General features: G+C 45.5%; 1 protein-coding gene across 6 annotated transcripts in view; it reads right to left on the reverse strand.

Annotated features, from left to right (window-relative positions):
* Positions 1-23,517, reverse strand: part of KIAA0930 (KIAA0930 ortholog) — a 38,816-nt gene that overhangs the window by 5,483 nt on the left and 9,816 nt on the right. For 4 of the 6 annotated variants that reach the window (XR_003573868.1, XR_003573866.1, XR_003573867.1 and 1 more), the window contains exons 2-9: positions 15,946-16,094; positions 10,484-10,591; positions 9,166-9,243; positions 6,917-7,018; positions 6,563-6,703; positions 4,410-4,604; positions 2,852-3,014; positions 925-1,080 (exon numbers count right to left, since the gene is read on the reverse strand). Coding sequence is in view for 3 of the 6 variants with exons in the window: in XM_027907297.1 (XP_027763098.1) it covers positions 925-1,080; positions 2,852-3,014; positions 4,410-4,604; positions 6,563-6,703; positions 6,917-7,018; positions 9,166-9,243; positions 10,484-10,591; positions 15,946-16,094 (1,092 nt within the window). In the remaining 3 variants the exon portion in view is untranslated. The remainder of the gene's footprint in view (positions 1-924; positions 1,081-2,851; positions 3,015-4,409; positions 4,605-6,562; positions 6,704-6,916; positions 7,019-9,165; positions 9,244-10,483; positions 10,592-15,945; positions 16,095-23,517) is intronic. The other 2 variants (XM_027907298.1, XM_027907299.1) reach the window with 2 other exon arrangements.

Genomic DNA, 23,517 nt, shown 5'->3' on the forward strand with positions numbered 1-23,517 from the left:
AAGAGGATGACATGAGTAAAAATTGATCTGCGGCTCCAGAGGGCTCCAGCCACACTTAGAAAGAATCAAACACAGTGGAGGGAGTCCAGTGAAGGGCCACAGAGATGATGAAGGGACTGGCTCACCTGACACACGAGGAGCAGCTGACAGAAGTGGGACTATCTAGCACAGAGAGAAATCTTACCAGTATGTATAAACTCAAGACATTTTAAAATGTACTTTGAGCACTGTCACTGGGATTTTAATGTCTCTCTTAATGGCCTCTCCCACTTCACCCTGCCCCACGTGTAATGCTCCTGCTCCCTGGAAAGCTGCCACTGGCACAAGCGCATTGATCACAACAAGGCCTTGGAAACGGGCTCTACCTGATGTGTGAAACTAAAACAAATGTGGGTCGTGAAAAACTGCAGAGGAAAATTCTGCCCTGGAGCCCAGACATTTCACGTCCTATTTCTGTGCATCTCAATATACACTCCAACTCCTGCAACCGTATGTTCAGCGAATGAAGCCTCAGAGAGGATGTTCAAGCTCAAAGCAAATATTTGAGCAGGGAGCATTTGTGCCACCCACTTGAGCAACTATGAAATGCCAGCAGGAACAATATATCTTCTGTGAACTCCAAAAGGCCTGTGGTGGGAGAGTGAGTGAGCTTGGTAACTCCAGCTAACTTGTTCTTAGATTATCAACACAATTATCATAAGGAATAATTATTTTGCTGAAACGCTGTTCAAAGTCCATCCTTAATTAGAGAGGAGCAATTTTTACTGGAATTTGTCATTTCTTCTAAACTGAAATCAACCCCTACATACAGTGGGATTGCAGAGAAAAACTTGTTCCTCTGATTTAGCAGCAAAATCCCCCAACACAGAAGGCTGTCTAGGAACCAAAGGACTCCGTTTTTGCACAACACGTGCCAAAATTCACCTGTTAAAATTCGATGCAATGGCAAAGTGATGTAAGTTAAGTGTGCATAGAGTAGAAAGTTTTCATCTGTCCTGTTCAGCTTCAGCCAGGAGCCCACCAGCGAGCGCCCTGTCCCCGACAGGGACCGTGACCGCAGGTTGGTCGCGTTGTGCAGATCTGCAAAGGCACAGAGAGACAAAGAGCGTCAAGGGATTGCACTTCTTGCACTTCACTGCAACACTTCTGAAGGTCAAGAAAAGAGGAAGGCCTCCTACTCACGGTGCGGGGACAAACCACGTGCAGGACGTGACTATTACTGGTTTTTTAGATCAATCAGACCTTGCCCGGCACAGAATTCACCATTTACACTGAAGCCAATAAATGGCAGCAGCTGCAAACAGCCTCCTGCAGCAGCCAGGACAGGGGATCAGCCCTCTGCTACCACACTGCACAAGCAACGCCTTGAACCAGTCCTCCCTCATACACAAAATCACAGAACATCCCTAAAATTAAGCAGTTACTTGTGCAGAGATCCACCAGAGTAACAGAAGAGAAATTGTTTGTTTTGAAGAAAACTGACAGATATCTAACACGCAGGAGGAGAGTCAGCATTAATGTCCCAGCTTCCTGCACTCCTGGGACCCTTCAGCAGAGCCACTCTTCTCATAACTACTTCAGATAACCACAAGTAACTTCTTAAAACAAGAGGATACTGAGCCCCCTGTAAGTCCGACATGGCTTTTTACAACTGCAGGTCTCTCCCACAGCCGTATGCTGCATTTTTGGACTCTTTGTAAACCTCTTCTCCAGTGCCCTGTGACACACAGCCCTGCCCCACAGTGCTAGAAAGCAGATGCTGAAGTCAACGCATGAATTTTGGATCAGAGTGATCCAAGCTCTGGGACTGAAAGCAGGTTCTGATCCAAACAAAAAGAACACACGGTGGCAGCTACTCTAGATAACATGGGTTAAAACACAGGTTTTGATTAGGCAAATGAGGGAAAAAGAGGGAAGGTTTTTATTGACAGAACCCTGAATTAGCTACAACCAGTTTAAGCTGCACAAAATCTGCATTAAACATTATCACTTCAGCTTGTTTTTTAATGTGCAATTCTTTGTTAGCTAAGCTGGTCCACTCCTGCTGATGGGCTCTTTGCTACTATTACAAGCAGAACTCATGACCTGAAAATCACCTTTGTGTTTATCTGTAAGCATGCCAACAGACAGATTTATTGACTGAATTGTTTTTAAATATATGAAAAGCAGTTTGGACGTTGACATTTGTGAGTTTCCTGCCTCACAAAACTGTGATGTGATTGGATTTACACTACAAAAACTATATTGTGAGTCAGGCTCCATTTTTTTTATCTCACTGGTTATTTCCTGCTGAGTAAGTAAAATTCAAAGGAAGAGTTCCACAAGGCATTGCACTTTAATACAGATGAATTTATGAGGTTTTCTCTTTAGAGAGTTCAGAACTGGTTCAAAGCCAGTTGAAGTAAACATTTTTTCACCAACTTTAACCAGCTCTGGATCAAGCAGTTCTGCTACTTACCCTCTCATGTTCTAGGGAGTCTGGATTTGAATCTCCTTCTGTCCCACAGGGTGAAAATCAGGGAATTCAGAGAACTTGCAGCTGAGAGTGTGCCCTACCCCACAATACCTGGAAGAGTGTGGCACCTGGGAAAGGGGGGGGTCTCTGCTGCTCAAGTTTCTCTCAAATGGGCCAATATAAAAGGGAGAGATAAGGTTTAAACATATTTATGAATTGAGCATCAAAAAGATGCTCAAGCCTGTGAAAAGCCCCACTTTCAGAGGTACTGGCTCTTGTGTGGAGCTCTCCTTTATCCACCCTGCAAACCTTTTCGGGAACCCGGCGCTGGGATCCCCTCCCACAGCCCTGTGCCCTGCCCAGCCCAGCCTGTACAGCTGGCAGCACGTCCCTCACCTCCACCATCATCGTCTCTGAAGAATTCCTCGCTGTCGTTTGCCGAGTGGGACTTTTTCATCTCGGCAATTCTGTTCCGGGGCACTTTCCTCTTGAGGGACGGCGAGAAGAAGGACGGGCGGTTGTTGCGTTCCGGAGTCGGGGGGGTGCTGAAAGAGGTGACCTGAGAGGGAAGGAGAAACAAAGGTTTGCTTTTCCCTCTGCGAGCCACGAGGCAGCCACAGGCGTAAAAATCCAAGTGTCACCTGAACAGTCATCTCAGCTTCAAGACGCGCATTAAGAGGGAAAATATTTTGATATCTCATCTCCCTCAGCTGTCACGCGAATAATGACCGCTCTGCCCAAGGATTTACAGTCATAAAGGAACAAAATCAATCTTTTAGGCACCAAGAACGTCAATCTTACTTCTTCAGGAGACTTATTATGCTAAGAATGTGCCGTATTGGACACACTCAAATGGTGCACCTTCATTTCTTTGGCAAGCACGAGGCAGTAGTTTCCCCGCTGTCCCACGGCATCCCTGTGGAAGGTCACAGTGTCCCCAGGGAGCAGGGTCACGAGGCCATTATTGCACCCAACATGCTGAGGCAGAAGCGCAGTCAGTGCACGATCGTGTGTCCTGTTTCTATACAGGATTGGGGAAACCCAAGCTGAGATGCCCCAGCTGATTTGACTAGTCCAAGTGATGGCAAACACAGGCATAGAAGTGTCTGTGGTGAAATACAGGGACAAAACTATCAAGAAACCCTTCCTTCAGAGCAGAAGTTGCCCTTGAAAAATCCACAATTAAGGCCAAGCACATCTATTTTGGAGAGAGCTGAAATGCAGGGCTGATGTACTGGCCTTGACAGCAATATTTTAATAGTTTCATTTCAAATGGAAAAACAAAAATAGGGATTGCTACTTTGCAAAATCCAATTTGATGTTTTCCAGTTGACACCAGAAGCCTTGGAGACAAGAGATCATGTCACCTCTCCAGGCCTGATTCCTCCAGCCCGTATTTGTGTGGTGGAGAACAGGGGCCAAATCAGCATCTATGGTCTGATTCTATTGGCATTTTACTGCACTTGCACTAAAATTAAGCATATGTATGAATATGATACTGCATCCAGATCCATAATGTCTATAGGCTTCACACTGGCAGCATTCCTCAGTGGCAAAATCTAACAGTACCATTTCCTGGGAGGTTTAGCAAGCAACCTACATAACACACATATTCCATGTTTTTAGGTAAATCCCATCTCTTACAGAAATGGAATCTATTATTTTTATGGAAAATAGGCAGAATCAGTTTCCCTGGCATCAAGATTGCTGTTGTTTCAACAAAGCACTCCTCCAGAAGCATGAATCATCCAGTCATCTCTGTATCTAAGTACTTGCTCAGGAGAAACTGTGCTAAAAAATCCACCTCATGTACTGAGTGTGTTCAAAATACGCCCTGGCAAACCTCAGTTCAGAACCTCGATGTGAGTTCAGCCCGGCTTCAGTCCCTCTGCTGGCCCTGGAACAGAGCGTGTTCAGGCTTCACCTCAAGTCAGCATTTCTGGCTGCTGCTTACCCTCTCATGCACTGGGGAGTCTGGGTTTGAATCCTCTTCTGTCCCATAGGGGGAAGTGTCCCCCGTGGAGACTCTGCTCACGGCCATCTCCGCGTGCCCCTTCCCCTGCGGCCCCTTCATCCGCACAAACTCCATGTTGTTGTATTTATAGAAGCCAAAGGACATTCTCTGGGCCATCTTCGCTGCAACACTCACCTACAACACACCAGGACAGGAGAGAAAAACATGCAGCAGCAGCCCTGCAACTTGAAAATAGCCATCTCTGGAAGAATCATCTGAGAACAAGTCAAAACCATAGTGGATAGTGATTCTTAAGAAGTGTTTAAGCCCAAATCTGAAGTGATTTTACAGAGCCAAACTCAGGCTCTGAGAACCAACTCCTTCAGCTGTGCAAAAGGCAGAGTCACCAATGGCACACTGAGACAAACCAGGTTTTTATCCAGACCCACACACTGAGCACAAGCAGGGAGGGACGTGCAGATCTCACTGCAGCCTGTGCTGGGACACCTGTTTGAGTCCAAAAAGCTACAGGCACACACATGAGATGCCCTGAACCAGCAGAGCACACGGCACAGCTCTGGCACTACCTTATGGCAAGTCACTTCAGACAGTTGTGTCTCCACACTGTCAAGGCCAAAGCACAAAGAAGCAGCCCCATGCCCAGCTAACCTTCAGCACCTTCAAACCCCCTCAACTGGCCCAAGGGCTCAACTTCCAGTTAACACAACTGAACTGGAAACTGAACTGAGAACTGGAAAAAGGAACAGACCAATATGAAAACAGTCAAAGTTTGGCCTAGTGAAGTAAGTCGGACTTATCTGACAGTTTAAGCAGTTTACAGCAAGTTCCAGCAGCTTATGAAAGTCTGAGATGCCCATTATGGAGCACAACTCATTTTGTACTGAGAATTACAGAATTGTAGAATAGTTTAGGTTAGAAAACATCTTTAAGATCAACCCAACCCCTGACCGCCCACCACTAAAGTATGTCCTTAAGTGTCACATCCCCATGTCTGTAAATCCCTCCAGGACTGGTGACTCCACCACTTCCCTGGGCAGCTGTGCCAGGGTTGGACAGCTGTTTTGGTGAAGAAATTTTTCCTAATATGCAATCTAAACCTCCCCTGAAACAACTGAAATCAAGTAACCTTCAAAAGCATAGAGAGGTTACTTCTGTAAAGTTCTGTAAAAAGAATAGTCCAATTTCAAGTTCTGCCTGTGGCTGTAGTGGAGTATTTGAAGAGCCATCAATTTTACTCCATCTAACAAAACAGTGTCAAGCAGCTGTGCTGTCAGTCAGGACATTCCTGGGCTACGAGATGGCTTTGCCACCTCAAATCTTGTCTTTCCATGGCAGAGCTTTCTTCTTCTGTTGTCTTCAGTGATTCTGCATTCCCATGGATTTTAATAGCACACCTGCTGATTGTGTGAGGTCACAAGGTGACAGGGGGAAAGAAATAATTTTTATGTTCTCTCAAGCTGCTAGAGGAGTTTAACTGCTCACATTTAAAAGAGGGAAAAGGAAAATTATTGAGAACCTCTCCTGACAAGGGTAGAAACAAAGGGAAATGAATTTTACAGTCACAGTAGATATTGTGGGAATTTTTTTGTTTCTGAAGATCTCTCAGGATTGTCTTCATAACAAACCATTTGAGAAGCTTATTGACTCTTGATTCCACCACTAAGTACTGAATTTGAAGCTGAAAGTGCTGGCAGCATTTCATGTTTCTGTAGGAAAGCAAAGAAAGCTTCTTTCTGTGGCAGTGAGACCACAGTGGTCTTCTGAAAACAGCCATGAGCACAAAACAGAATGGAGAAAAATACACTTTATACAGAGCAAGGTAGTTACCAGAGTTTCAGATCTGCCAGGAAATCATACCTTCTCTGAAGAGACTAGAAACATCTATGATCCTTCAAGAAAATGAAGGGGCTCCCAGAAAACTGTTGTTCAGGTCCATTCCTGTGTCATGCTCTTGACTATTGATCACCTTCACTCCTTTTGGAGTCTGAGTCAAAAGCAGTAGCTTACAGGTAACTTCCAAAGCCAGAAAAAGGCTGATCCAACAGGACAAAAAGCTGAGAGCCTCAGCCACAAAGACAATCTGGTCAGAGCACCATTGCTGCAAAGGGCAGTGTCCTTCAGAAGCTCCTTACCCTGTTGTCGTAGACCTTCTTGAGTGCTTCATAGCGGATGGACCCCTGGAAAATCACCCCTTGGAACGTGTTGCTTTTGTCACTGGCCACCAGCTCCACACAGACCATCTCTCCTTCTCCCACCGTCATGTCACTGAAAACCTGCCAGAGATCCAAGGTGAAACACTTGGAGGCAAACTGCAGTCGTTCAAATGGAAATACATTCAGATTCCCAGGGCTGTCCTCAGGCCCAGGGCAGTTGCAACAACCCTCAATCAGCCACGAACATTTGTTGGTAAGGCACAGGAAACCAGCTAATCAGATATAAGACCAGTACAGGACAAAACTTTGCTGCTGCTGCAACAAGGAACTCACCTCTTCAAAGCTGTCAATCATGAAGAATATGTTGGGGTAGCTGATCTTTGACTCCTCTCCTTTACTGTCCATCGGGTGTTTGCTCGGAGATGCAAACACTTGCTGAGGAAGACACAGAGGAAACACCTCTTCTCAGTTAAATGTCTCAGGGATGGACACACTGAACACAAGGCAAGGAACACCAAAACACCTCAGCCCAGCACTGCTCACTTACACTAGAGGTGCTGGACACTCTGCAAAAGCAAAGCCGGGCTGGTTCCTGCCTACGGCCTGATTTGCAATAATGACCCTTGAGAAATCCTTGGATTTTCACAGGCAGGTTATCAAACACTGCTGGCTCCACAGTAAATGTCCCCCTGTGGAGCTGACCTCTCACCCTCCTAAGGCACAGCTGAGGTATCCCACACTTCAGCAAGGAGAAAACCACCCCCAGCTGCTTTCAGGTCACTGCAAAGAGCACACACACAGCAACAGTGACGGTGGAGCAGCTGACCCAATACCCTCCATTTCATGTAATTTAATTGTTATTGTTTGCTTAGTGCCACGCTAGGACCAACCTCCCCCAGGAATGGGAATTGTGGCCCTCAGGAGGGCAAGCACTGGGTTTCTCATCCCCATCTTCTGCTTCTGCTCCTTTCTCTATCCACTGAGCTTCCTCCTGCACACTCCTCCCTCTGTAGCAGTTCCTGAATTCCTTTGGTGACTTCACACCACAAAACGTATTTAAATAGCTAAAGGCTTTAAATGTTATCATTCCAACAAGATTAGCAAGTAGGTAAGGAGAGAGAAGGAATTCATACCAAGCAGCTTTCTTTGCTTTCACCCCTGCTCAAACAGAGCTTTGAGTTAAAGAACTCTGTCAAATCTTAGCCCACTGTGGACATGCTGAAAGCTCTGGATCTGCCCAGGCTGACAGGCTTGTGACGCTCCTGCTGCATCCATTCAACACAAAACATAACTACAGACAGGATATTACAGCATGACAGGGGTGCTTTGCCTTTTTCGTACTTATGAAGCCTACATGCGCGTTTACATATAGATTATTAAAAAGCAAGGTTGCTCCAAGACCAGAAACAAAAAATGATACTTGCACCAACAATTTATAAGCAGTGCCACAGCAGGGGCCTCTAGGAGTGAGGAACAAAAAACCTCCTCCTCATTCTAGACACTGCTCACATGCAGTGGGGGCATGTCCCTCAACCTCTTGTTCACAGTTTTCAAATCTGCAAATAACATTCACAGATCTTTCTCAAAAAAATTTTGCAGAAGTTAACTGAGGGTGAAACTTGGACTAGTAAAAACTGAAAATAAGCCATGAGAAATAACTGGCTTACATCAGCAGGGCAGTGTGGTGTCTCAACAGCACCAGAAGAAGGAAATTATGTGCCTAACCAATGCAAATTACAGAGACAATAATCAGCAGAGCTAGTTTTGTTTGTAGGCAAAATGAAAGTTCTTTTAAAATGGTAAAACAAAATTAAGGGATTTAAGAGCACTGGTTTATTTCTGTCAAGCCACACAAGCAGCTGCATGAGCTAAGGGAATGGAAATGCCTGGGAAAAAAACAGTCTTTGAAAGGCAACAGCAGTCTTTTAAGGAATCTCTGCTAACTAGGAGAAGTTGTTGCCAGATCTGCTGGAAACTGAGGGAAGAAGTCACAGGTTTCCTGTTCCCATCCCCTTCATGCTTGTTATTCAGTGTCCTCCACTGTGCTAAGCCCTGGATTAACTGCACACAAGCAAGTGATTAAAGCCTTTGGTGTGGAGATGGAAGGAACGAGCAGTTTAAGAGAGAAACTGAGAATCTCATAAAATAATGAGATACATCGGTAACCAGTAAATTGTCCACTGTCTAACAGTTCTACATTACAAATTTATCCTGAAGGCTCATTAAAACTAAAGCTAAACCCAGTTTTAGGTTTAGCCTCAGACTGGGGAACAGCTGGGCATGCTCCCCTCTCCTCAGCACCACCTTCCATCTCCCCCCCCCAAATCCAGCAGGCAATGACACTCACCCTGAGAGCATGCAGGAATCTTCCCAATTTTGTGAGAGGGGCCATAAAGGACATTTAGATCTCCCATTTAGGTGAGTGGCAAGAAACGTCACTACCCAAGGACCTGAGATGCCTTACAAGGACTCATCTGTCAGAGCACAGCTTGAGAACCACTCCCTGGTTTTGGAGCAGTTTTTAGGACTAGGTAATGCTGGATGCCAACCTCTGATCCACGGCAACAGAAGGGGAAGCTCACCTGAGATTTCTTTTTGTGGATGTGAATATCTCCTCCATCCGAGCGCGTGCACACAGCACAGGTCACCACATAGTCCAGCTAAAACAGGGCACCAGGGAGAGAAACTGAGGGTTAGAGTTGGGAAAACAAAACCTTCATGTGCAGGGAGCAGAACACATTCTGTCCTCATTCTTTTTTTGGCTGTCTAAAAACTAAGACGTTTCAGTGTTGCCGTTTTCTTTATGATGCCGAACCTCCTACGATTTTCAAGGCTGTGTTTGTTCATCAACCCAGTGACACTGCAATCTCTGCTGCACAAGCCCTGGGTAAGGACACTCCTGTCCATGTTGTTTGTTTAGCACGAGCTTCCTGTCAGCTGGAGGAATGAGCAGCACATCCCCCCTCAGCACACTAAGGTAGAAATGGAAAAGATCTCCCTTCAAAATGGGAAAAACAGACACAGTGATGAACACAAGTGACACGTTAGAGAGGTCAGAACACACTGACACAGCCTGACAACAACCTGAAAAACCTTGCAAGGACCCAAGTGCCACAGCTCTGGACTGCAAAGCCCAGCTGTAATAGCATCTCTGAACTCTGAGGGTGGCAAATGGATCCTGGTTTTACTGAGCATCAAATTAAAGCAGAAGCTGCTCTCTGCGGAGAAGTTCTGCAGTGAGACTTCTGGGAGGAAGAGGGGAGAATGAAAACAATTTGTTTTCCAGGATGTGTGCAATGTCTCCCATTCTGAGATCACAATCAGCAAACTTTTAAGGGATCTCGAGGGGCTACAGTAATGTTCAACATCCCTAAGCACCAAAATAACACACACAATAACCAAACAACTTAAGAGTTAATTAAAAAATTAATTTGTGCCTCATGTTTCCACCACCAGAAAAAGTTTTATTAAAGTTCTGATGTCAAGAGCAGCAAACCCCCAGTGTAACACATGACACTGCATTTTCACTTAGCAGTCCCCTCCCCTCTTAGCTGCACCACCGTTGTGAACTCCAATGGAAATATTTCTTGTCTAACAGTCACTTTCCCTCTCAAAAACCATTAAAGTGGACAAAGCCTTCCTTTTGTAAAACTCTGTGGCAGAGCATTAAACTCAGCCCATCCTCAATGCTCACAGCTGAAGTTTTCTGAGGAAAACAATAAACATCTCAGTTTACGTTCACTTAGATTCTGAAAGGCAAAATTAAAGCCAATGTTTCCTTCTACCCTCCAGGAGTGTTCAAATCCTCCAAGCCAGGGAGGAAAGGGGACAGATCAAAGCCTACCCCCAACCCTGTGGAGTACAACCAGCCCGTGACAATGAGATGAGCATCACTGTTACCTTCTGCAGGATGAGGTTCAAGTAGACACTCTCTTCCCAGTCAATGTCAGGGTCTCCCAGGCCAGGAAGCTTCTTAGAATCTCTCCGGTAAACTTCCACTTCAACCTGCTAAGGAAATGTCACCTCTCCTTGAGAACTGTTACTTAAAGGCACCTATTTGCAAACAGAAAACTGACACCAGAAGCTCCATGTTGTGGAGCTTCCTAGTTTTCTGTCAGGATCTGATTTTGCTGACTGTGCAAGGCTTTGTGTGGAAATGAACTGGGGAAAAACGTGGGATGTGCAGAAGAACAGGGAAGAAAGGCGGGTCTGTGCAGGAGAACCTCAGTTTTGGACAGCAGCTGCATTTATTCCTTCTAACAGGTTTTAACAAAAAGGAAAGTAATAAAACCATGGATGCCCAGGGAGTGTCTTCAGGGCTTTGTGAGAAACAGCCCTGCAGACACCAAGGTCATCCAGAGCTTTCTTCTTGGGATTATGGCTACTGAAATTTTCATGGGCAGTAACTGCAGAGGACAATGAGAAAAACACCCTCCAAAAGACAATTCCGAGTCCCCTTTCCTAGATCCTGTTAATTATTCAGGGGTTGCACCTGATCCTCCTGGAACAGACTCTGGAGCCCACAGAAAGGCAGGAAAATGGCCCAGTAGCCATGGCAACTCCACACCCACCGTAGCTGTAAAGCTGAAACAAAGCTCACTGCAACAGAGACTGTACACTGCGCAAGAGGCCAAGTGCTGCTACAGACAAACCCATCCATTTCAAAACATTTACTTCAGTATTAATTACTTGAATTCTGTGCCCACAGCCACTTTGCATAACCCAAAAGGCAAACCAAGAGAAGGAGCACTAAACGATCTGAAAAGATGATTAATTTCTGGTGTCTCTGCATAAAGCAGAACAGCAAGAAGATGTTTCAGACTCCACGGGGTTCATGGGTAGCTACCAACAAACACACTTTCTAAACTGAAATGCAAACAAGCCTTTTGTCACACTTATCTGTAAATGGGAGACACATTCGGGTCAATAATCCCCACGGGGTTGCAAGAGTAGCTGCAATATTTCCCACTCTGAAGAAGTCAAGTTAGTTAAAGTTTTGCAACAGAAGAACTGGTGAGAAAGAGAACAGGATGGGAAAGCACATTTTGCAACATCTATTGCACGAATTTAGGACTTAAAATAGCAGCAATCACCTCACGTGAATGGGGATTACTGAGCACCGAAGTTCAAAAGTCAGGCCCCATTTATCCCTAACGAGACAAGAGTAAAAGGCACACAGGGCCATCTGTACCCTCAGCTGGCAGCCAGAAACAGCAGCTTCCTCCATCTGCAAAGACAGAAAACTCTCTCCTGCATCCAGAAAACTGCTTGATCCCCTCATTTGAGGACACACACCAAACACAGGTTTGTTGGATCCTGCACGGCCTTGAGACTGTTTTCTCACTGAATTTTCACTTTCTTCATTCATTATTACATAGGTTTATCATCATAAAAATGAGGAGAAAGCAAAAATGTGCCAATCCGAGGTCACACAGGGTGTGGGAATTCTTTGCAACACCCAGTGTGGCTTCTGCTGAATCCACTCAGCACAATTTGGGATGGAATGTTACATCCATAACACCACAAATGGACATGGGAGAAGAAACATTACAGAACGGTAAGAAATCAAGAGTGTTGCAAACCATCCCTGTTGAATGCAGACATGCATAAACTGGGCTACTGACCAGAAAATGGAGGGGAAACACCCTGGTGCACAGACTAGACATTTAGGTTTTAATTACTGCTGTTATTAGAGACACGGTTATGATATTCCAGAGCTCCAACTCAACTGCATATTGATTTCAACACTGAAGCCAGACATTCCCAGACCTCTCGTGAGCAGGCTGAGCTGGCTGTCACCCACAGATCAAACACACTAAGAGCTCTGCTCAACTTGTGACCTGCTGAGGCTCTCAGGGAGCTCCAAGCAGACCCCTCTACCTTTTCCAGGGTGCAAGCCCAGCCTAGCAGTGCTCTTCTGCCCCTCAACTCCCCAGAGCCTCAGACAGATATGCTGCATTTCTGACACTGAATTATTCATCATAATTCATCACATGGGGAAACTGGGTCTGGGCTTCTTCACCTCCCAGCAAAGTTGCTCAGCGTGGCAGAGAACAGAGCACCTTCTCAGCCACGTGAGTCAGTGCAATTCATATCAAATTCACTTCTGATTCCGGCCTTCTTGTCACCCCCTCTGACTGCTTAAGATGAGTTCCTCAGAGGCTGGAAGAAATATAAAGCAATTCATTAAAAATGCCCCTGCAGCCCACACCCCTTCCCGAGTCTGGAGTGTACTGACTGTGACACCACGAAGACGTTTCAACTGCACACTTGCTTTGCCTCAGACGGGAATTCACTCTGGAAATAGGGCAGGAGATGAGAGCATCCTTGCACTGAAGATGTTGTTCTCCTTCCAGAAAAATCAGAATATCAACCTGGTAACGCCAGGGTTCCTTCATCAGGTCTCACAATGAGCTGGGGTACAACAGCTGGCTCTGCACTGACCTGCACGTGCTGCCATCACTGCCTGGTACCCACTTGCCACCCATGACCGACGAGAGAATTTATCTGGTCAAAAAGACGCAATTTTTGGCCATTTGTTTCTCTGCTGCATTCAGGTGGTGCTGTGGCACTGCCGTGGATTTAGCTTTGGAAATGGAGTGGTGTCCCCCCACAGCCAGTATTTGTTGTGTCACAGGTCCGGACACACAGGAACATGCAAACCATGGCTCCTGTTCAGTTCTGGTTCTGAAGCTGCAGTCACAACATCAGTAGCTTAAGCTTTTAGAGGACTTAACAGCCCCAATGACTGTCCCCTGCATTTGGCAGCAACTCTACTCCTCTACATTCACAGGGTGCTGAAGGAAACAGGACCTACTCCAAAATCCAGGCAAGCTCAGAACATATACCAAGGGTGTCTTAAATTGATCTTGTTTATTGCTTTGCCCTACAGATCCAGCACCCTTTTCAGGTGAGCAGGCACGATGAAAGGCTGAAGACAACCCAGCCCTGCTGGTCTGTCACTGAAGCTTTACCTTCATTTCCTAGCTGTCTCTGTAACACCCATGTACTTGCATTTTCCACAGTCTCAGGGCAAAGTAAAGCTGCTCTCTACAGAAAGATAACAAAGCATAATCCTTTATAGACTCCAAAGAAAGAGCCAGAAACATTCCACCTTGACCTAACACCACTTTAAAATCAGAATCCCAAGTCCAACCATGTTAACCTTTCAAAGCTGTAGGTTTAGACAATGTCCAGGAATCTTTGGAAGTGTGAGGATCAGAGCTTACATTTGCCAGCAGGTCACATCAGCTGACGTGTGAGGCAGCAGCAAAGGGGTTCTTGCATCTTGACTTAATAAACAGCCACAACTCAAAGGGATTCCACCTCACAAAAGCCTACTAAATTCCTTAACCTTGGGAAAAGCTACACTCCACAGTGCCCTGGCCTGCACAGAACCTGACACAGGGTTTTGTTTAAAGGCACTGAGAGAAGAAGTATCTTCAAAACTTGGCAAGAAAAACTGCGAGAGTGTTACTGCGACACGCCAAGGAAACACGGAACTGATGCCCTTCTCTGGGATCCAGAGTGTGCAGTGGAGACAGGCCAGAACTGGAGATGGCAGCTCTGCACTGGCATTCACATTTTAGGAGCTTAATTGCTGTTTCAGCCGTATATGCTCAGTTTAGAAATTGGTGGGATGGAAAAAGAGAAGCAAATGGAAAGTCCCTTGGACCAGAGGGTCTGCAAAGCAGAAATTTAAAAGGCCTTTAAAAGTGAAATTTAGGATGGTAGAGAAGTTCACCATCAGCACCTACTGACACACCAAATGGTACCAAATCACAGTTTATTGCTTCAAGCTGCTGTGACTAAGCTGAATCCAAAGCCCTCCTCATTCAGCCTTAAAAACTGAACAGAGCCTCTAATCTTGATCCTACCAGGTTTTTCCCTGCTTATCCTCTAGTGCACTTCAACTTAAAATCAAATGTTACTGCTGACACTCTTCAGCTCCAGTAAGCACAGAAAAAAAACCTGTGGAACTGGAACTGCTTGAAGTCACACAGGGCAAAACCTGAAAACCCTGGATGAATGGATATTTGTTTCCCACTGACACAGCCCATCACACCAGGGCATGCAGATGATGTGAACACACCACGTGAGTGTGTCCTCCAGGGAACAAACACCGCCACTGTCAGCACTCACACAAACAGCCAGAACACTCTGGTGGGTGGCAGGGAGGCTCACAGTTCTATCTGGTTTCTACAGGTACCAGTCTCTTGTTCCCTCCCCTTTCATGATATGACTTTTTGCTATTTTGACATCATCTTTCATGAAAGAATGTCCAAAACTACAAAGTAAAATAAAAACCCATGCAGTCATAATTCAAAGAGTAGGAGTAGTTTTTTGGTGTCTTACTGCGCTGGACAGGCTCAAAAATCAGGTAAAAGAGGAGCTGGAACTGCAAAGCAGTCAGCTAAAATCAAACAGGAGCAAGGCTGCACAGGTACCAAAGAGTCACCAACTATGAAGTTTCACAAAGCACCTGAAGTACTTCAAAGTCAGAGGAAAGGTTCAATTCTCAGAGGTCAAGCAAAATGCCAGCAGCCAAGAGGAGTTACAAAATGCTGCGTGTTCTACAAGGCCCACTCCCCAGCCCAGCTGTTACACTAAATCACTAATGCTGATTTTGCAGTAACTACTTCTTATGAAACCTCCTCACAAATAAAAATTATTTATGGTGCTCTTAGGAGGCTTCAGTAAAGCTCTGAGAGCAAATGCAAGGCTTTATGTCACTGAATCCTCTCCACAAGAGGTTCCAACACTTGAAGCTGATGAATGTGTTAAACAGAGGTTAATCAGCAGCTCGAGGATACTTGATTATGTGTTTGCAAGGAGCAGGAGTTTTTTAGGAGGGGGTGTCGTCCTCAGTGTAGATGATGAGAATACAGTATTTTCCCGCTATTTTTCACTGCTGCATCCCAGCTCCAGGAGGCTGTTTGTACTCTGCTACTGAGTACCAACAGGTGTTAATTCCTGATTCTCTGGTATCTCAGGCAGGGTTCTTCTAGGAATACGAGTGACCATCTTCCTTCTCCTTTTTCCTCCCTTTCTACAGATTTACACTTCAAATTTATAAAGCATCACCATCAAAAAAACAAAACCAAGTCAACTCCCCCAAAAAGCAAGCAAGCTTTCTGCTTTCCCCCAGTCTGTGACAGTGCAGGTCCCTCACATGCTGCTGGTGTTCATAGCATTAACCACAGTACTCCCTCCACAGTCAGCTTTGCGTTAACACCGTGTGGTGGGCAGAGCTGGAGGCTCCTCACCCTTGGTTTGTAGTTCTTCAGATGTGTCAGGCACTCCTCAGCACCAACCCCCACGCCAGGCTAAGCTTTCCCACGTTCAAACACGTCCCTGCTCACCTTTTTGCCGTCCGCGCTCTCCCCGCCGGCATAGGACAGTTTCCTGCGGACGTAGAAGAGCATGTCGTCCTGCCGGGGGGCCCATTTCTCCATGAAATACGTGGAGAACATCCACGTCCAGAACACAATTCGGTCATCTTTGAAACACCCTGGGAGGCACAAAAGAAAGGAGAGGTAAGAGCTGTGGAATCAGCAGGTCACCCAAAAGTCTTTGCCACACGGGCTGCAGCCGAGCTCAGCTGTACCTGCAAGTTCCTGACCATCATTTCCTCCAGGAAACGATGAATTCCCAAGCGATGGATCCCCTTGAATCTTGAGAATGACACAAAAAAAAAAAAGCAGGAGAAGAGAAAAGAGGGAAGAGGGAGAGGCAACAAAGCCTTGTTCAAGGAGACAAATGACATCAGCAATAGCAGCACGCTTGGCCTCTCCCCAGGAAAAGGAGGCACAGGAGAGCTGACATCTCATTTTGTGGAACTCTTCAAAGCACTTCACTGCAATGAAACAGCAAAAGGTGCCACACCTCTTCTGTGCCCTAATGCTCATGCATTGTTAAAGGTAAGAAGAGAAGTGTAACTCAGCACGCCTTCCTACTCCACTGTGTGTGCGTTATTTGTCCAACAAATCTTTCTTCCAATCTTTAATTACTGTGGTGGGCAGGAGATTTGACTTTCAAATTTTTAAGCAGCCAAAAGGGTGACTGAAAGCAAAATATTAGGTCTCTCCAACCAAATCAAAATGTAATACTGAAAACAAAATGAAATCCCACTGACGGACTGTGCACAGAATATGTTAATCAACATCAAGCAGGACGGTATTTGAAAATATGTATATGGTTGATTATATTAAAAAAACTCGTGAAAAGGCTGAGAGAGAACAGCAAAGGGCCAAGGTAGTCAGTTCCCAGTGCAGGTTAATTCCAGGCCACACTGCAATTATTTCATTTGCATGGCTGCAGTGAAGCAATTTTAATTACTTAAGGCAGCAGAGAACATAATGTGCAATCCTGAATAAAACCTCCACTAAACACCTGAGTACTTAAATGCTATCTGTTTTTTCCAGCAGAGAAATGGAATTAAACACTGGATAGGATCAGGTACAGGATGCTGGGCATCTGCATCATGATATCCCCTCCTTTGGGCACAGGTGAACAGGACTGCACAGCAAACAGCTACACCTGAGAGCCCACCAGGCAAGGGTGGATTCCATGCGTGTTCAGACTCCCAAAACCAGGATTATCAGTGGTCAGAATATTCAGTAATGGCCTCAAAGACACTTATTAAATCAGGGTTGGAGCACCTGGATTCCCAGCCTTAATTACATGAGGAGCAGAGAGGAAAGGGGGAAACAGGATTGCCCCAAGTTCATGTGAGGTTCTGAGAACACCAAAGGAAAAACAAACAAAAAAGAATGTACATTCTCTAAGACCCATCTCTGAAAGCACTCTGATGTTCAGAAGTATAATGCTTTGGGTTTCTTTCATACACAAGGAAACAAAATAACTCTAGCTAAGACACTCCTAAATTTATAATGCAAAAATCAAGATCTAACCCCGGCATTATAAACAAGGGTTCGACCACTCCCAGATTTTGACAGTAGCTGCAAAACTCTGGGAAGCTGCCCACGAGCCGCTGACACATCAGGTGTGTTTTAGGCCCCAAAGCACAGGGGTGAACGCGCTCACCTGAACCACTCGTGGGTGGTTACAGCAGAGAACCCACACCTGGAGGGGAACAGGCCCCACGACTTCGTGTGAGCTTTCACCCCTGCTGGGGAAAGCAGGGCAAACTGATTCCAGGGATTCAGCCTGGGTCTGAACAGGAAACCTGGGGACAGGAGCGCTGCAGCAGTGAAGCCACTCCAGCACTGCAGCACAATGCAGGGGAAAGAACCCCGGGAGCCACGCAGGATGTTTGTCAATCCAACCCCAGCTGAGGAGATGCAGGGATCCAACCTCAGGGATACTTGCAGACACTGCTGTAATTAAAAGCAGCCCGAGGATGCTCTGACTGTTGCGACTGCAGTGGCTGAAGGACTTGTCTTGGAGCCAAAAAGAGCCAAATCACAGCAAAGCAGCTGCTTTTATTCAATTCTAGTAGTAGCAGAGAGGATGTGCAACAGCACACAAGGAGAATCAGCCTTAAAAGTCTACGATGAAATAGCATTAACTTGGAAAGGAGACAACATTTTTATTTGTAACTAGAACTTCTTAAAACTCAAGAGGGGGGAAAAAAATCTATTCCAATTTCAATCTTTAAATTGTGTGATTTCTTAGGAAGATCCAGTATGTCCACTCAGGAAGGCCTCCAACTATTAGATCCCCACATTACAGTAATTTTGGTGGTTTACAGCATCTCACTGGAAACCTTCCAGCTTTTCCAAGAAGAAACTTGGAAATACCCATAGCTGAGAGCATGCAGCGAGTCAGCTTCCTGAAAACACTCCTCCCCTAGCAAATCCTGCTTCTAACAGAATAAAACGGAATTAAGAGTCCAGACTATAAATCTTAATTCACCAAAAGTTGATTATATAATTATGAGACCTTTGTCATGAATAAATCCTAATTACAACAATTTACTGTAATTATTCATTTACATGAATTTTATCCTCATTAGAAGCAAATTTATGCCAACTGCTCTGTAATAAATGTCTTTCTTTTACCTATTAGATTTCTATACTGAGCATTCATTTCGGGGAACTGACTACAGATCCATGTAAGTAGTTGTGATTTTTTTTTTTTTAATTAATGCTTTCCAAAAAAAATCAGTGGATAAAGAGAAGTGTCAGGATATTATTTTGCTTCAAAGGAATAGAAGAAAAGATTTCCCGTTCAGTGCATAATCATTTTTTCAGCACGTACCACTCAGAGCTCAGAGGAACAGTAATTTCAGCTAGACAGGGTTTCCTCCTATGCTTTTATTCCTCCAGCCTGCTACTCTTCACTGTGGAACATCATAAAACTCATTTCATCCAATGCTGCCACAGTGCAAGTGTGATCATCTGCGAAATGAGCATCCTTAGATGTTTAGGGGTTAATTAAATGCTTTAAAGATCTTTACAGCCCAAGCATGGAGAGGAAACAGTTCTAAGCAATTCACGCTGTACTTCATTTTTGTTTTGAGTTCAGCCAAGTGTTCTGAGAGGACAATATGAGAAGTGCTTCACCCAGATTAAAGCTACCTTTGATGCTATAAAGCTGTAATTATGACTGCATAAAATCAGGATGGATGTTCCCTGTCCAGCGAATAGTTGCCAGCCAACCAGATCTTCAGAAACCCAAAGTTCAGGCTCCTTCCCATCCTTACAGGGACACCATTCAGTGCCTTCAGTCTGACCTTACAGCAGCAGGACTTGGGTGCGCTTGAGAAGCACACTGGCAGGGCAAGTAACCCAGAGGGAATGGCTGAGCACACAGAGCACAGCCCTGCAGCTCCTTCCTCTCTCCAAAGTCCCGGGGCTGGGAAAGGAGCAGCTTCTGCAAGCACGCGAGGCCTAAATCTGTCAGGAAACGCGACATGCACTTCCAACGTAAGTTCTGCTGGCAGAACTCTTGCTAGAAAAGGAGGGAAGGCATCACGGTCACAGCAGGGACAGTGGCGAGACAGATGCCACAGATTAAACACCCCACTCTGCTGCAGATATAGCCCTCCTCCTTCCCCTGAAGTGGAGGGAACTGTTCTCCTACCCCCACGAGTGTGGCACGCACACTCTCCATGCAACATGAAAAAGACTCAATATTATCCCAGCCAGGGAAACTTGGGTTCTCCAGATTATATGCTTATCCAGGAAACAGGGGGAGCTGAGCCAAGAAATCCATAAAAGGGTGCGGAACCTGGCTGCAAGCAAGCAAGGACTGATTTCAAGGAAATGCACACCTGCACACGGGGCTCTCAAGCTGTGCAGGCACAAATTCAGGAATTCATCTCACTGTGTCTGTCACGTCTCCCCAGGTCTGTGGCTGGACACCACACAAATGGTCTGGAGAGGAAGACAGTGGTAAGAAGGTCCCCCTTCTTTCCAGCTTTAGAGCCTAAAGAAGCCCATGGAGGTGAGGAGAAAAGAGAGCAGCAGCAATCTGGCTACCACAAAGTAGCTAAATTCAGATAAACGAGAACTGCAAAGTATGAAACTGCAGGAGAAATATTTTAAATTCTTTCTGTATGACACCTCGTGAAATGCTGCTACAGGGCACTCCTGATGAGGCAGTCCCTTGGAGAACACTATCCTTTTAATTCTAAGGGATACAAAACCAGCATGTAAGAGCTGTGAGTCAAGCCCAAAGGTTGTTTATCCCAGTCTCACGCCTTAAACAGCCCGCACTGGAGAAGGGCAGGGAGGAGCAGAGTGTGTTACCCTTCTCCTCAGTTCCCTCCCAGCTCCCAGTGCTTCTGTCCCAGAGACCTGTGCACGTGGCAGCTCCCACTGGAGCTCTGCTCTATTCACCTGCTCATCACCTTCTTGGACCCCCATAAACCTTCACAACCTACAACTGCTTGAGACCACAAACCCCACGGCTTCTACCACACATCAGGTGGTTTGGTTTGTGAGCTTTTTTTTGGGGGGTTGGGTTTTTTTTGCCTATTGATTTCCAACTTTAAGCGATGGCTTTATTCACAGAAAGACACAGTGAGCAGCTCCTGCCCACGCACTGCATTCACACCACCCACTTCACAAGCATCTATGGCACACAACATCCCTTTTCCAGGCTGGGAAGGCCTACTCTACCAGCTAAGCATCCCCTGAACAGAACCCATCCCCACAGCACCTCCACTGCCCTCCTCTGAGCCTTTTCAAGTCTATTCTGTTAAAGATGAGCACACGCCCTGGAAACTTTCTGTGGCAAAACACTCACTTCCACCCTTTCCCTCAGAAGGTCTAACACCTGATGTCCTCCTTCAGCTGCATGGAACAGAGGAATGATTACAGCTCCCAAACCAGGTGACACCAACTTGTTCTTGCGATAATATTTGTAAATTGGCCAAACCCAGTGGCAGAAACATGTCTTTACACAAAACTCTTTCTTCTTCTTCTTCCCTCCTCTTCAAATCTTTTCATTGCAGAGCTCTAGCACAACTAGAAGGACTAATCCACCCTCATGCAGAGCCAGAACAACACTCCACATTTCCATTGTGCTTGTGCACAAGTGGACACATGACAGGACTAGAGGAGGGTACCCTGGAGCCTCCACAGGCAACACTTCCAACACAGCCATGGTTTGAATTACCAAAATCCATCCCAGAGCTCTTCGCTCTGGATGCCTCTTTATCCACAATTCCTTACGCAGGAAAGCTCAATATTTAATATGGTTTAGTTTTCCAAGATTAGATTTATAAAAACCCGCTTCATCCGCAATAAAAACAATTCACCCACCTGAGGAACACCCTCAAAACTGAAAAGCAATCAACCAACACAGGTTTCTCAGTTGCCTCCTTACTCCTAAGATCTTTGTACAGCTGTTTCTGAACCCAAACCATCCTCTTCCTCTGTTTCCTGATTTACTGAATGTCACCCAAGAGAGAAGGGATTCACACAAGTTCCCCTGAGTGTGGCTTTAGGCACGTCTGCAAAGTGCAGAGAAAGGAGAACAGCACACAATGCAAGGAGAAGTTCTGCTTTGGACCCAATTGCTTTTTCTAGGTCAAACTGAGCACTTCCTTATTGAGAAAACAGCTAAAAACCAGTAGAACAAGTCCCATGAGGAGCTGTTACCTTGTGAGAGGTCAAATACTACAGTTACCAAGCATCCTCTTATAGTTTTGGTTTTTTCCTTCCTGTTTTTGTACCAAACTAAGGTTTTCTGCCCAGTACTCACCTCACCATCCAAGATACCAATGACACACCTTACCTACATCCTCAGCTGCTTTCTAGAGCATCTCTGGTCACCTCAGAAAACCCCTGGAACAACTGGATTTCTGCTTTCTGAACTTCAAGTATCATCTGCCACTTTGATCACCGTTATCACACTGGTTTTCCCTGGGTTCTCCCCTCACTGAGAGGAGCACAGAATGACCTTGCAGAGGTCCGGCACAAGTTCATGTATTATTCAAGTCCAATTCCTCAAAACATTTTTGTTGAAGACAGGTGAAGAGAACATCTCAGCTGACCCTGCAGCTCTTGCTGAGGTTTACACCCCAGCCAGGCAGTGCCAGATATCAGTGCTGGAATGTACTTGATGCTGCTGCAAAATGCAAAGGACACGCAGAGCTGTGCAGTATTTTGAAAGGCCACTAAAAGAGACAGAGAATAACTGAACAGGCCCGAGTTTGAACACCAGCCACACGGTTTGGCTGCGGTTTTAGAGCTTCCTCAAATTTGGACCCTTTGATTTCTCGCATCTTGGGAAAAAAAACCCAATCTTGGCTGTTACTTCATTTCATGCAGCTAATGAGGATGTTGAAGGAAAGCAACTGTTCCCTCACAAAGAGGCACTAAGAGGTTTCAGTGCTTGGACTTTGGGCACTGTGGTTTTCTCCTCTGTTTCCCTTGGGATGGTTTCTGTGTTACTCAGAAGTGGAAGGGGGGAGAGACCTTACTGACTCTCATCCACACTTGTTTCAATTCTCCGTTTCCATTTGCACTTGCTCGTCTCCCACTGCAGGAAAATTGCTACACAGCATCACTGCTGAGAACATAAACACAGTCTCCTCTAGAAAAAGAATTGTAAAATGTGTTCCTAAAGTTAACACCTCTTCCTGCAGGTCTTCTCTTTGCTGTTACTTCATACACAAATGTGGAAACCATCGTTTTAGTTAACACTTAACACTGAATCAAAGCCCAAGGAATTTAAAAGCATCAACTACTGTGAACTACCTACAGGTATTCACTTTGGAAAAGTGGAATTCAAACAGAACCATAAATAATTTGAGAAATATTTTCCAAGACAAAGCAATTTGTTAAATTTCGAGAGGAATGTTAATTTAGATGTTAAATTTAGAGAGAAATCATCAAATATCAGAGGTCAGTGTGAAGCACCAAACAGAGACAGTACCTTAGAGGTATCTTTAAGTATCTAATCCTGGCAAGGGTCAGCACAATGGACAGGATACAGTCAACTGCTACTGCATGCAGAGAAATAATAAATCCACTTTCACCCAACATTATCAGCTACTTTGCTGTACTTCAGCCTCTCAGAGCATGTGGTAGTTCAGACTCCCAGAAGCTGCACCTGAAGCTGTTTCAAACCACAGGCAATTCCACAGGGGGATGGAGCATCACTTCCACAGATTTAATTTACTCATTAGGGAAACACAGGTGGAATGACCTGATGATGCCTTTCATAAGAAACCACTGCAGAAAGCTGCTGTGTTTCACAGCTGGTGTAACTCTGGGGATTTAGTGCAGGTGTAACCATCCTCCTTCAGAGGGATTCCATGGGATGCATCGCTTTAAACCCAGTCAGAGGAACAAATGGCTGCACATTCCCTACCACTGCTTCCAGGATCACCCAGCAACAGTCCCAAACATGCCAAGACCTAAATCCAACCTGGGAAGGTCACTTGGCAGCTCACAAAGCATGTGGCACTGCTGGAGTGCAGAACCTTGTCTGTACCAGTACAAATGTGCATTTTCACT

The sequence above is a fragment of the Empidonax traillii genome, unplaced genomic scaffold, assembly GCF_003031625.1.
Source record: "Empidonax traillii isolate 1590-97213 ecotype Southwest subspecies unplaced genomic scaffold, ASM303162v1 scaffold1435:size109650, whole genome shotgun sequence".
NCBI lineage: Eukaryota > Metazoa > Chordata > Aves > Passeriformes > Tyrannidae > Empidonax > Empidonax traillii.